A 12989-nucleotide genomic window follows, 5' to 3' on the forward strand; every position below is an offset into this window, starting at 1 on the left:
TGGGGGAAAGAAATACAGTAGAAGAAGAATGGGTAGCTTTGAGGGATGAAATAGTGAAGGCAACAGAGGATCAAATAGGTAAAAAGACGAGGGCTAGTAGAAACCCTTGGGTAACAGAATAAATATTGAATTTAATTGATGAAAGGAGAAAATATAAAAATGCAGTAAGTGAAGCAGGTAAAAAGGAATACAAATGTCTCAAAAATGAGATCAACAGGAAGTGCAAAATGGCTAAGAAGGGATGGCTAGAGGACAAATGTAAGGGTGTAGAGGCTTATCTCACTAGGGGTAACATAGATACTGCTTACGGGAAAATTAAAGAGACCTTTGGAGAAAGGAGAACCACTTGCATGAATATCAAGAGCTTTCATGGAAACCCAGTCCTAAGAAAAGAAGGGAAAGCAGAAAGGTGGAAGGAGTATATAGAGGGTCTATACCAAGGTGACGTACTTGAGGACAATATTATGGAAATGGAAGAGGATGTAGATGAAGATGAAATGAGAGATACGATACTGCGTAAAGAGTTTGACAGAGCACTGAAAGACCTGAGTCGAAAAAAGACCCCTGAGCAATCAACATTCCATTAAAACTACTGACAGCCTTGGGAGAGCAAGTCCTGACAAAACTCTATCATCTGGTGAGCAAGATGTATGAGACAGCGAAATACCCTCAGATTTCAAGAATATATTAATTCTAATCCCAAAGAAAGCAGGTGTTGACAGATGTGAAAATTGCCGAACTATCAGTTTAATAAGTCACGGCTGCAAAATACTAATGCGAATTCTTTACAGACGAATGGAAAAACTGATAGAAGCCGACCTCGGGGACGATCAGTTTGGATTCCGTAGAAATGTTGGAACACATGAGAGAATACTGACCTTACGACTTGTCTTAGAAGAAAGATTAAGGAAAGGCAAACCTACGGTTCTAGCATTTGTAGACTTAGGAGAAAGCTTTTGACAATGTTGATTGGAATACTCTCTTTCAAATTCAGGCACGGGTAAAATACAGGGAGCGATAGGCTATTTACAATTTGTACAGAAACCAGATGGCAGTTGTAAGAGTTGGGGGGGGGGGGGGGGGGGCAGGAAAGGGAAGCAGCGGTTGGGAAGGGAGTGAGACAGGGTTGTAGCCTATCCCCGATGTTATTCAATCTGTATATTGAGCAAGCAATAAAGGAAACAAAAGAAAAGTTCAGAGTAGGTATTAAAATCCATGGAGAAGAAATAAAAACTTTGAGGTTCGCCGATGACATTGTAATTCTGTCAGAGACAGCAAAGGACTTGGAAGAGCAGCTGAATGGAATGGACAGTGTCTTGGCAGGAGGGTATAAGATGAACATCAACAAAAGCAAAACGAGGATAATGGAATGTAATTGAATTAAGTCTGGTGATGCTGCGGGAATTAGATTAGGAAATGAGACACTTAAAGTAGTAAAGGAGTTTTGCTATTTGGGGAGAAAAATAACTGATGATGGTCGAAGTAGAGAGGATATAAAATGTAGACTGGCAATGGCAAGGAAAGCGTTTCTGAAGAAGTAAAATTTGTTAACATCGAGTATAGATTTAAATGTCAGGAAGTCGTTTCTGAAAGTATTTGTATGGAGTGTAGCCATCTATGGAAGTGAAACGTGGACAATAAATAGTTTAGACAAGAAGAGAATAGAAGCTTTCGAAATGTGGTGCTACAGAAGAATGCTGAAGATTAGATGGGTCGATCACATAACTAACGAGGAGGTATTGAATAGAAATGAGGAGAAGAGGAGTTTGTGGCACAACTTGACTAGAAGAGGGATCAGTTGGTAGGACATGTTCTGAGGCATCGAGGGATCACCAATTTAGTATTGGGGGGCAGTGTGGCAGTGTGGATGGTAAAAATCATAGAGGGAGACTACTTTATTATACCGAACAAAAAAAAAAAAAAAAAAAAAAAAATTGAAGTACAGTATTTTTCATAAAATTTTAAACTATGGGCCGTCTGCAGTTGAATTATGTTTCTTCTGTATGTTATTTTGGTGTATCATGCCCCCAATTATCACACCTCATTTTATGTGTAACCATTGTTATAACAAGTATGGTACAATTGGCAAGAGGTCTTCACATATTTGGCAACTATAGCTCTCTCACAGCTCGAAGAATAAAATAAACACTGTTTGGAAGCTAATAAAATGGGGGAAAGATGAAACAAGTGTGTTATAATTCCAGAATGATAAATGAAGGGCAACTGTTGGCAATATTTTCAATAACAACTTCTTTACAGCAGCTGATCAGATTAGTTGTAAGGGATCTGTTGTAGATACCATTAGATTCTGCAAACAACAATACACAACAATATCAACTAGATTTGTACACTTTCAAAAAAACTAGAAAAAATAATCAGAGACATGAAACACATAATGTGTGCTTTCTGAAACACTGCTGTAAATGTACTAAGGGTTGGACGAAAATGTAGAAACACCACGAAAAATGCATGCTGCTAGCCATAACTACAAGTTGTTATATTTGACCACAAACTGCACCAGTGCAATGTCTTCAATATATTGCAAGTGTCAGTCATGGTCAGAACACTGTTCTGTACAGTTGTGGGTGCATTACAGTGGAGCTAAGTGATTTAAAACTTGAGCGAATTTTTGATGTTCATATGGTAGCTGGTACCATAATCAAGGTAGCTAAAAGATTTGAAGTGTCAGAATGCACCACATTTATGATTTATACCACTTACAGAAAAGCAGAAAATATCATCTGCTAAGTCACAACATGAATAAAAGTATGTGTTGAATGGTCGTGACAGACAGTCATTGATAAGGATTGTGATGAAAAGTAAAGGGACGGCAGCTGCAAAAGTCACGGCAGAACTGAATGTTGGACTTGTGACCCCTGTCAGCTCCATAAGAATGGAATTGCATGGAAAGTTGGAATTCTAAAACATCATCTGTAACAGAAACATTCATAACATAAGAACATGGTGCCAAAGTCATAAAACCTAGACTATGGAGAAATGGAAGGAAGTCATTTGGTTGCATGAGTCTTGTTTCCTACTGTTTACAACTGCTGGCCGAGTTTACACACCAAGAGTGAAACATGATTAGGGTTCAGTGATGGTTTGGGCAACCATATCGTGTTATTCCATGGGATCCATGGTTACTCTGCAAGGTCGTGTTACTGCTGAGAATTATGTGAGCATTTTGGCAGATGAGGTCCAGCCCATGTTACAAGGCTTGCTCCCAAATGGTGACATTGCATTCCAAGATGAGAAGGCTCCTGTTCACACAGCTCACATCACCCACGACTGGTTTTGTGAGCCCAAGAATAAATTTTTGTGTCCCTCCTGGCCACGATAAATCTCAATATTCTTGAGCCTTTGTGGTCTACTTTGGAGAGGAGTGCATGATCGCTGTCCATTTCGATCCTCGTCATGGGAAATTGCCACTATTTTGCAGAAAGAATGCTATAAAATTACCTTGAAATCCATAAGGGACCTGTTTTTATCCATTCCAAGACAAATGGAAGCTGTTGTGAACACCAACGGGTTTCCTACAAGTGTTAGGCATGTTAATGTGTTGTGGTTTACTTCTTCCCAGATTTTTGTCCTCCTACTACCCCTCCCCCCTAGGACAAGAACTGTGTCATACATATTAAGTCAGTCACAAGATCAAGGAATAATTCCCAACAAGCCCAAATAATCAATCATTAAACAACTTTTCAAAACAGGTGGTAAAGAAGAGATCTCAAATTACTATTCAGCTTCACTGCTAATGAACACTGTTACAGTGCTTGAAAAGCTCAAGCTGAGTATGGATACAGGACATCTTAATAATCAAATGATCCCCAATAAAATTAGTTTTAAATCCCAAATAGACTTAACAAGATAAATGGTCATGTTCTCATTCACAAATCAAGTTTTAGAGTTCATCAGTTATAAGATGTCACCAGTGGAAATCTTTTGTGATTTCTCTAAGGAATTTGACATAATGGAACTATGTTGAAGCCTGAACGTTGCAACATTTGATATTCATGTGATCACATCCATTTGTGAAAATTCGAAAAAGAAGCTAACAAAGCAGTGTATAGTCAGTCTGTAAAGTGCAGGGTGAGCAGGTGAGTCCACAGTCTCTCTACCAGACTTAGTCACAAGGAGCACCTATAGACTGTTTCACAAGGCTATATTGACAATTCTGCAGCATGCCTTTCAGAACACTAGCAACACAATGAACAGATGTGGTCATGGACAGTTTATTTTTGACTAAATGCATTAAGACTATACAGAATACAGAAATTAATAACTCATGAAACCAAAGATAGAAATGAACATCAGCACAGTCTTTGTAAATCACCATAACCTGCATTGCACCACACTGTTGGACAGAAAAATGATTCTTTATCACTCTGTATGCCTGTTGTAGCATTATTCTAGGAAAGGCCACAACCACTGCTCTTCTGATTACCAACAGACTCTGTTACAGTAATATTCATTAAATTATCATTCACGGCATTGATTCCTGGAATAATGCGCTTACCCTTAATTACCCCATTTTTTAAAAATTGGATATTTTTATATATTTTCAGTTTATTGACTTCTTAACATACAACTAATACACAAACAGTCTATTGTTTGACCTTTACCTGCCTTAGTGCATCTGTAACATTCTGTGTTCATACAGACACACTGGGCACTTAGATGCAAATTTTAAATTTGTTCTGTGACACTGAAATTCAGCTACTAATATTGGTATAAATCAGATTTTACGACATAAAGGCCAAATTTGAAGAAAATAATTATTATAATCCAATTTATAATAACATACATAAATTAATTCACCATCTTTGATTTACTGAGATTTGTGGTATTCTTCAAAGCACTCTAGACACAATTCTAAGTCACATTTCCCACATTTTATGTGAACTGCTGATGACTTCTGTTTGCTGTACAAAAGTGACACACCTTTCCTTTTTCTCAGTTTTCTTGATGTGTTTCATTCCATCGTATCTTATATAACATGGAACACATGATTAGATAGGACTGGTAGCAAGTCTACCTGCTCCTTTTACTGTTTAGGTATACTTTTTCGGAGTAGATATACTTGTACAATTTCTCTCCTGAATTCAAGCAGAGCAGGCCTAGCAACTGCTCCTTTCTTTGTTTGCCAGGAGTTAAGGGCACATATTTATTCTGTACATGACAATGTTTTCATTCATGCTATCCATTGCCCTATATTTATCATTATAAGTGCAATAATCTGAGGATGTTGTACTTGATCTGTTTTCATCTCCTTTGCAGGGTGTCGTTTTGCAAATGATACAGGTTTCATGCCTGCACACATCAATGCTACAGCAACCACTGAATTGTCCACCTATTTTATGACAATAACACAATTACCCTTGTAAAGAGAAGATTCAAAAATCTTCTTTCATTTCTGACTAGGTCTTGCTTTGCAAAAATGGGGCAAGGTTTGGGAACCTTGTTTTCTCTAAAAGCACCTGTTCCTCTATAACCTTCTACTCTTAGGAGGCAAAACAGCATATCCTATAAAGAGGTCGGCAAAGAAGAAATGGAATGGTAATTGCTTTATTTCCTGTGTTAAATCATCTATTACCTGAATGAATGGGGCAGTAGCCTCACCAAATTGTTCTTCATACACTGTATCTGCATTTGGTGATTTTCCTTGATGAAAGGAAACATTTACGAGATTTCCAGAAGTGGTTGATAAACAGAATGCTTTACATCCAAATCATATTGGTTCCCCCCTGATAAACTGTCTGCAAGAATGTCTCTCAAAACATTTTATCACTGATTAATAATAAGGCAGATGTTGCTGAGGAACGAAAAGCTGATTACATTTGTTTCTTCCCCTGCCGTATGCATCACCTGAATCAGCTGGATCAGCATGTGCTATATAAATTCTGTCAGCCTAAGAAGCATTTGCTTCCTCGAACAGCATGTCTTAAGAAATCCTGCATAGTCAAACCCAGTTATAAACTAAGATTCTGTGAGGACTCTGTTATGAAATAAAAGAGTAAAAGAAATTAAATAATTTCTGATCTTTTAACTCCCTAGAATCTCAATATGGACACAACTGAAATACCAACTTCATAAATAACAAGTGAGTCGATGGATAACAACTTCTCTAAAACGAAACTTTCGATAAACATATTTAGAGTTACTGTAAACAGTTTTGCTTGGAAAAATGAAGAAGTTCTTTGTAAAACGCTACTTATTTCACACTGATATGCTCCACTGTGGTGTCAAAGCATTACTTACAATATAGGCTGTAGCAAACACACTAGGAATGGCAATAATCAACTGTTAAAGCACTGACTGCAGAATTCAAGAATACGTTATTGTCAAAGTAGGCAATGAAGAGAGAACAGAATGATTCGACAACTGTGTCCATACAGACATGAGGGCAGTTAAGGGTAATCAAACAGGTGTCATCAGAATTATTAACAGAGCCCATTCAAGATGATGTAAGTGCTTTGTCCTTTACACTTATTAGGTACTTTTACCAGAGATTATTTGTTTTTGTATTTCTATTTTTACTCTTTCACATCAGTTGTGGCTGGTCATCTCTTTACTCATTTATTTATTTTTATACATTTATGTATTTCAAGTCCTGTACATTCAATAAGGAGCAATTCGCTTTAATGTAGGACAAGTCATAAAATACATTTTACAAAGATTTTTTAAAATACTACAAAGTATGTGGAGTATAACATTTACAAATTAAAGATATATTAAGTTAACAACAGTACAGAATGAGATAACAAAAGTTGTTAAAATGTTGAATGTAACATGAACAAATGAGACATATCAACAGGTGATTAAAAGAAATAGAGACTTTGTAAAAATTAAGATCTTTTCGTGTGTATAATAACTTAACTGATAATTAATGGATTTGAATGAATAGCATTAGATTCTGTTGTATTAGATAATATCTACTGCTATACAACTACTCTCCAATTCACACTTACACACCTTGCAGAGCATTGAACAAACTACTTTCACAATATTTTTCTGCCGATTGACTCTCTAAAAGCATGCAGGACAAAACAAACACTTAAATTTTTCCATACGAGCTCTTATTTTATTACAATGATCATTTCTTCCCATGAAGGTCAGTATCAACAAAGTGTTCTTGCATTAGGAGCAGAAAGTTGGTCACTGAAATTTTGTGAAAAGATCTAGTCTCAACAAATGACAACTTTGTTTTAATGACTGTTATTCCAACTCGTGTATCATATCTATGACACACTCTTCCCTATTTTGCGGTAATGTGAAATGAACTGCTCTTCTCTGACCATTTTTTGTGTCCTCCATCAATCCCATCTGGTAAGGGTGCCATACCACACGGCACTACTCTAGCACAGCATGGACCAGCTTAGTGTAGACAGTCTCTACAGTATATTTGTTGCATCTTTTAAGTGTTCTGCCAATAATAAACAGTTTTAGTTCATCTTCCCCACAGCATTTTCTATGTACGGCTCCAGTTTAAGTTACTGGAAATTGTCATCCCCAGACAGTAAAATGTATTGACTAATTTTAGAATTGTGCAATTTATCATGCAACCAAAATGTAATGGATTCCTTTTAGTAGTCATGTAAATGACCTCACACTTTTCATAATTTATGGTCACAACTTCCACTTTTCGTGCCATACATACACCATGTGTAAGTCATTTTACAATGGGTTTTGATCTTCTTATCACCTTATTAGACAGTAAATGACAGTCATTTGCAAACAATCTGAGAGGACTGCAACACATTGTCTTGTATATTTATATAGATTAGGAATAGCACGACCTACTACCTTGGGGAAGGCCAGATATCACTTCATTTTTCCAGTAAATAATAGGAACAAACAGTTTACACGACAAGTAAAAAGAACAGTATCATAAGTCTTCTGGAAATCTAGAAATATGGAATTAATTTGAGGTCCCTTGTTGATTGCCCTCATTACTTCATGAGAGTAAAGAGCAAGTAGTGTTGCACAATATTTTATGAAGCCATACTATGTGTCAATAGATCTCATTTTTGTGTTCGGGGTAGGCCTAATTCATAATGTTCAAACACAAAATATGTTCCAAAATCCTACTGCAAATGGACATCACTGATATGGGTCTGAAATTCAGGGAGTTCCCCAATTTCCTTTCTTGAGTGGTAGTGAGACCTATGCAACTTTCCAGTCTTTAGGTATGGATCTTTTGTTTAGTGAGCTATTGTATATGATTGTTAAGTATGGAGATATTATATCAGAATGCTCTGAAAGGACCTTAATCGGTATACAATCTGGAATGGAAGACTTGTCTTTATTAAATGGTCTGAGTTGCACCAAGGATACCTACTTCTAAGTTACTCTTTTTGGCAGCTGTCATTGATTCAAATTCTAGGATTCTTCTTCTTTTTTGGAGAAGGAATTTTGTGAAACCATAATTTGTAACACAGCTTCAGTGGCACTGTCACTGCTAACATTACCATCACTATTACACAGTGAAAATATTGACTGTGTTTTGCTGAGGTGCACTTTACATGCGACCAGAATCTATTTGGATTTTCTGCCAGATTTTGAAACAGAGTTTCATAGTAGAACCTATTAAAAGCCTCTCGCACTGAAGTCCGTGCTAAATTTTAAGCTTCCATAAAGCTTCACCAGTAGGGGGCATTTTGTATACTTTTAAATTTGGCATGACTTTTCCGTTGCTTTTGCAACAGTGTCCTGACGTGTTTTTGAATTGTATGGGATCCGGTCTGTCTCGCATTAATTTATTTCCTATAAATCTCTCAATTGCTGTTGATACTAGCTATTTCTCTGAATTAAAGCCACATCTGGTCTATGCTTACACAGTTAATTCAGAAGGAATTGAGATTTTCTTTTAGGGAGGTTTCAAGCAATTTGTTATCTGCCTTTTCAAACAGATATATTTTGCATTTATTATTGTTGTATTTGGATGTTAGATATACAGTCTCTCCACAATGATTGTGTGGTTAATAAAACCTATATCCATCATTATTTCCCTATTTGCTCAGGATAATTGTGTGGGTTTGCAGTCAAAAGTGTGGTAGCAGAAAGTTGTTCACATTCAATACTCCCAAATCATGAGCATTGTATTACTGTAGATAGCCTAGTGGAGAGCTGCAAAATGAACAATAACAGAAATTATTACTGTTAGTTTAGATATTCATCTAAGTATAAATGAATTTTTTCTACTATGAACTACTTATGAGGATGTCAAAATTTAGATAGGTCACAGACAGTAAATATAATTTGAGGAGTTAATGCACTTCTTTCTGCATCATTTCAAGGTTCTTTAATTCACTATGTAGGCCTAGCTCAAGACATCTCCTTTTATTGTGACTGTGATAGTTGAGTAATAAAGAGACTTGAGTCTTACCAATAAAATACATCAATGAGTACATACATTGATATATTATCATCAGAAGTCCCAATTTTCTACAGATTTCTACATGCACATGTAGGGTGAACCATGCAGCAGACTAATTATTGTCTGTTGAGTAGTGAAAATATTTGTTGCCTGAGACTGGTTCCCCTGCAATGTAGTGCTATAAGGCAGTAGTTAGTGGAAGTAGCTACAGTATGCAGTTTTGATAGAAGTAATAATCCAGTCAGTGTAAGAGCCAAAACATTTTTTTTTTTTTATGTTGAACAGGTGAAGAATATTATTGTACCATTTAAGGTTATTGCCAATATGTACACCCAGAAACTTAAATGATTTCACAATCATTACACCTTAATCATTACTTATAATATCAGCCTGTTCCTGCAATTTTTTGCTCACAGTGAGATGAATGAATGGCATTTTGTCTGGGTTGTGAGAGAGTCTATAGAACTTTGCAAAATACAGTATTTGCAGTTTCCTCATGATCACTGTTGCCCATCTTGTTAATAATAATGGTTGTCTCATCAGCAGACAGTGGTGCACATCTGAAAGTCATTAATAAAGATGAGAAACAAAATGGGATTAGGCACGGAGACCTGTGGAACCTACTGTTTCCTATCATTCAGATACAATTTACACCACATTCTACTTGACCCACTTATCCATAAGCTTCCTTAAAAGAATCTTGTGGGTGACATGGTTGAAGGCTTTAGACAGAACACAAAAGATTGCAGTTGGAGACAATCTTCCATTAATGAATTCTAAGTTTTAGCTGGTTAATGAGTATATGCCCAATTCACTTGATATATCATGATGGAAGCTAAAACAGTTTTTGTTTAGTGTGTTGCTGTTGTGGAGGTGGTTAACTAATCTTCTATGAAGAAGTTTTTCTTGAATTTTTAAGAAGGCAAATAGGATGGTAATTAGTTACTTCCACTTTACAGCCCTTTTTAGAAAGGGGCAGATCATTGGATATTTCAGAGCATCAAATCCTGTTGCAGAAGCTTCAAATATATAGGAGTAGAGGAACTAATTTGTCAAATTGGAAACACAAATAAAACATCAGTTAAATTATAGTAACAGGGCATAGTTTTCAAATGCGCAAAATCTGAAAGAAATTGATTTTTAAAGGCTCCATCCTTGATTATTCACATACTGAAGTACCTATTTGTTTGTGTAATGGTTCATAATTGTGATCAGTTGTTACTACTACTCAACTACACGTAAAAAAAGCTGAAACTAAAGATCTGGTTTAAGAGGAATCAATTTACAATAAAAAACACGCACCAAAAAAAATCGTAAGTTTTACTTAATGGTTAGCATATCCAAAACCAGAGTGGCAAATTATATCTGAACTGCACCCTCAATGGAAGCATTTTTTAATATAATTTGGCTCCAAAATTATTTCTGATAAAACACACATATAAATAAACAAAGAATTTATTATTATTATTATTATTATTATTATTATCTCACACTACAAGGACAATTTTTAATTGTCCTCAATACAGAATTTATTATTATTACCGCTATTATTATTATCTCCTACTAGAAGTTTTCACATTGTTTGAATTGTTTGTTTTTCTCATTTACACAACATGAAATTATATAAGGTGGCAATGATAAATTGCCTACGCCCGTCATCTTGGCTCAGAAAATGGCTGTAGTAACGATGCAACATGATCAACAAAGAGACCCTCGCACAACTGCCTTTCTAAAGTCTTCCTCCCTTTTTCACTCCCCTGTATTTACCTCTATATACCAGAAAATTGGAAATATGAGAGAAAAAATTTAAAGGGCAGAAGAGAAAACGAGAACGTCACTGAAAATAATAAAAAGTTAAAAGTTTCATGTCCATTCAGTAATGACACCAGACATTGGTTCAGCAGCAGATATTGAACGCATAAAGAGAAGGGCAGCACGAATGGTCACAGGTTAGTTTAATCCGTGGGCGAGAGTCACAGAGATACTGAAGGAATTGAATTGGAAGACTCTTGATAGGCTGGCCGCGGTGGTCTCGCGGTTCTAGGCGGGCAGACCGGAGCCGTGCGACTGCTATGGTCGCAGGTTCGAATCCTGCCTCGGGCATGGATGTGTGTGATGTCCTTAGGTTAGTTAGGTTTAAGTAGTTCTAAGTTCTAGGGGACTAATGACCACAGCAGTTGAGTCCCATAGTGCTCAGAGCCATTTGAGCCATCTCTTGATAGACGTAAACTATCACAAGAAGGTCTATTAACAAAGTTTTACTCCAGGGATATACTACAACCCCTATGTATCGCTCACCTAGGGATCGTGAAGATAAGATTAGAATAATTACTGCACGCACAGATGCACTGAAACAATCATTCTTCCGCGCTCCAAACGTGAATGGAATAGCAAGAAGCCCTAATTACTGGGACAATGGCACGTACTCTGCCATGCACCCCACGGTGGTTTGCAAAGTATAGATGTAGAGTTTAAAATTTCCACTACGGGTATAAGTTGTGCTACACAATTTTACAATAGATTTCCACGTAAAGCAAATGCTATTTCTTCATGTTTAATAAAACCCCAAGGGCATTTTAACTAGGCACTGCGATTTAGTACCGGTAAAAACATTTTACATCACGTATAGTACAAGATACTTGTTAAAAGGAAGAGCAAAATCTGCTACCTTTACAAAGCAAAATCTGCTACCTTTACATATGCCTAAGTTTGTACAATATGATGCTTAATTTTATTTAAGTGCGTGTGTGTTCGTGTGCGTGTGCGCGGGCTCCGCTTTAGTAATGCATGCTTCTAACTACAATTTGTGGGGAATTTTTTATACATAAAAAGTTTGCATCCTGATTAATCGCCGGTGTCGTTCACGCTGAAGCACGTGTGCTATTGTTCTTCACATGCACCATACGAGAGTGTAACAGGAAGAACGTTATATTCTGTATGCCACAATGAAAATTGTCGTATGTAACAAACCGTTCAGTGATCATCAGAATTTGTGAGGAAACATCTTACTTACCGTAGGCTGATGCTAAAATAAAAAACACCGTCAACACGTTCACAATGCACGGATAAGTCATCTTTTCACGAGGTGACTGCACGAAGCTGCAGATGGAACTAACTTTTCCGTGTTTGCGCAACACATTTCAACTAAGCGCTGAGCTTCCCCGTATCATTCAAAAAAAGAAAATGTGTGCATTGCAGCCCACGGTTGTCATTGCAGCCAACATACGAAATAGAATTTCGAAGTGCTCTTGCCTTCGCTGCACCATGATTTCTGAAGAAGTAAATCTGACTGAAAAGCAGTGCGCTAATAGCTCATAGTTTTCTGCGTTCGTGGTGGAATCCAAAAACACATGTATGTGGTAGAGTCAAACGTTTTGTTCCTGTTTACATTCTATTCGCGCGTTCGATTGTGTTCTCATGTTTGCTGTACGCGAAGCGACACACAGAATGGTTTGTTTTCAGTACGTAGTGCTTTATTAACACACCTCCGCATAGTCTGATAAAGGCATTCATCGTAACAGAAACGCGTTTCGGGCACGCTTTGCAAAATTAAATAACATACGTTGAATGTTTATTTGTACTTCGTGGTAAACGGCTTTTTTTAGAAATATTA

At 36.8% G+C, this 12989-nt stretch overlaps 1 protein-coding gene across 1 annotated transcript in view; it reads right to left on the reverse strand.

The window, feature by feature from the left end:
* Nucleotides 1-12538, reverse strand: part of LOC126272353 (uncharacterized) — a 104894-nt gene extending 92356 nt beyond the window's left edge. The window contains exon 1 of the mRNA XM_049975161.1: nucleotides 12390-12538. Within this exon, the coding sequence (XP_049831118.1) occupies nucleotides 12390-12450 (61 nt within the window). The 5' untranslated portion in view covers nucleotides 12451-12538. The remainder of the gene's footprint in view (nucleotides 1-12389) is intronic.
* Between the last annotated feature and the right edge of the window lie 451 nt (nucleotides 12539-12989).

Source organism: Schistocerca gregaria, chromosome 5 (assembly GCF_023897955.1).
Source record: "Schistocerca gregaria isolate iqSchGreg1 chromosome 5, iqSchGreg1.2, whole genome shotgun sequence".
Lineage (NCBI taxonomy): Eukaryota > Metazoa > Arthropoda > Insecta > Orthoptera > Acrididae > Schistocerca > Schistocerca gregaria.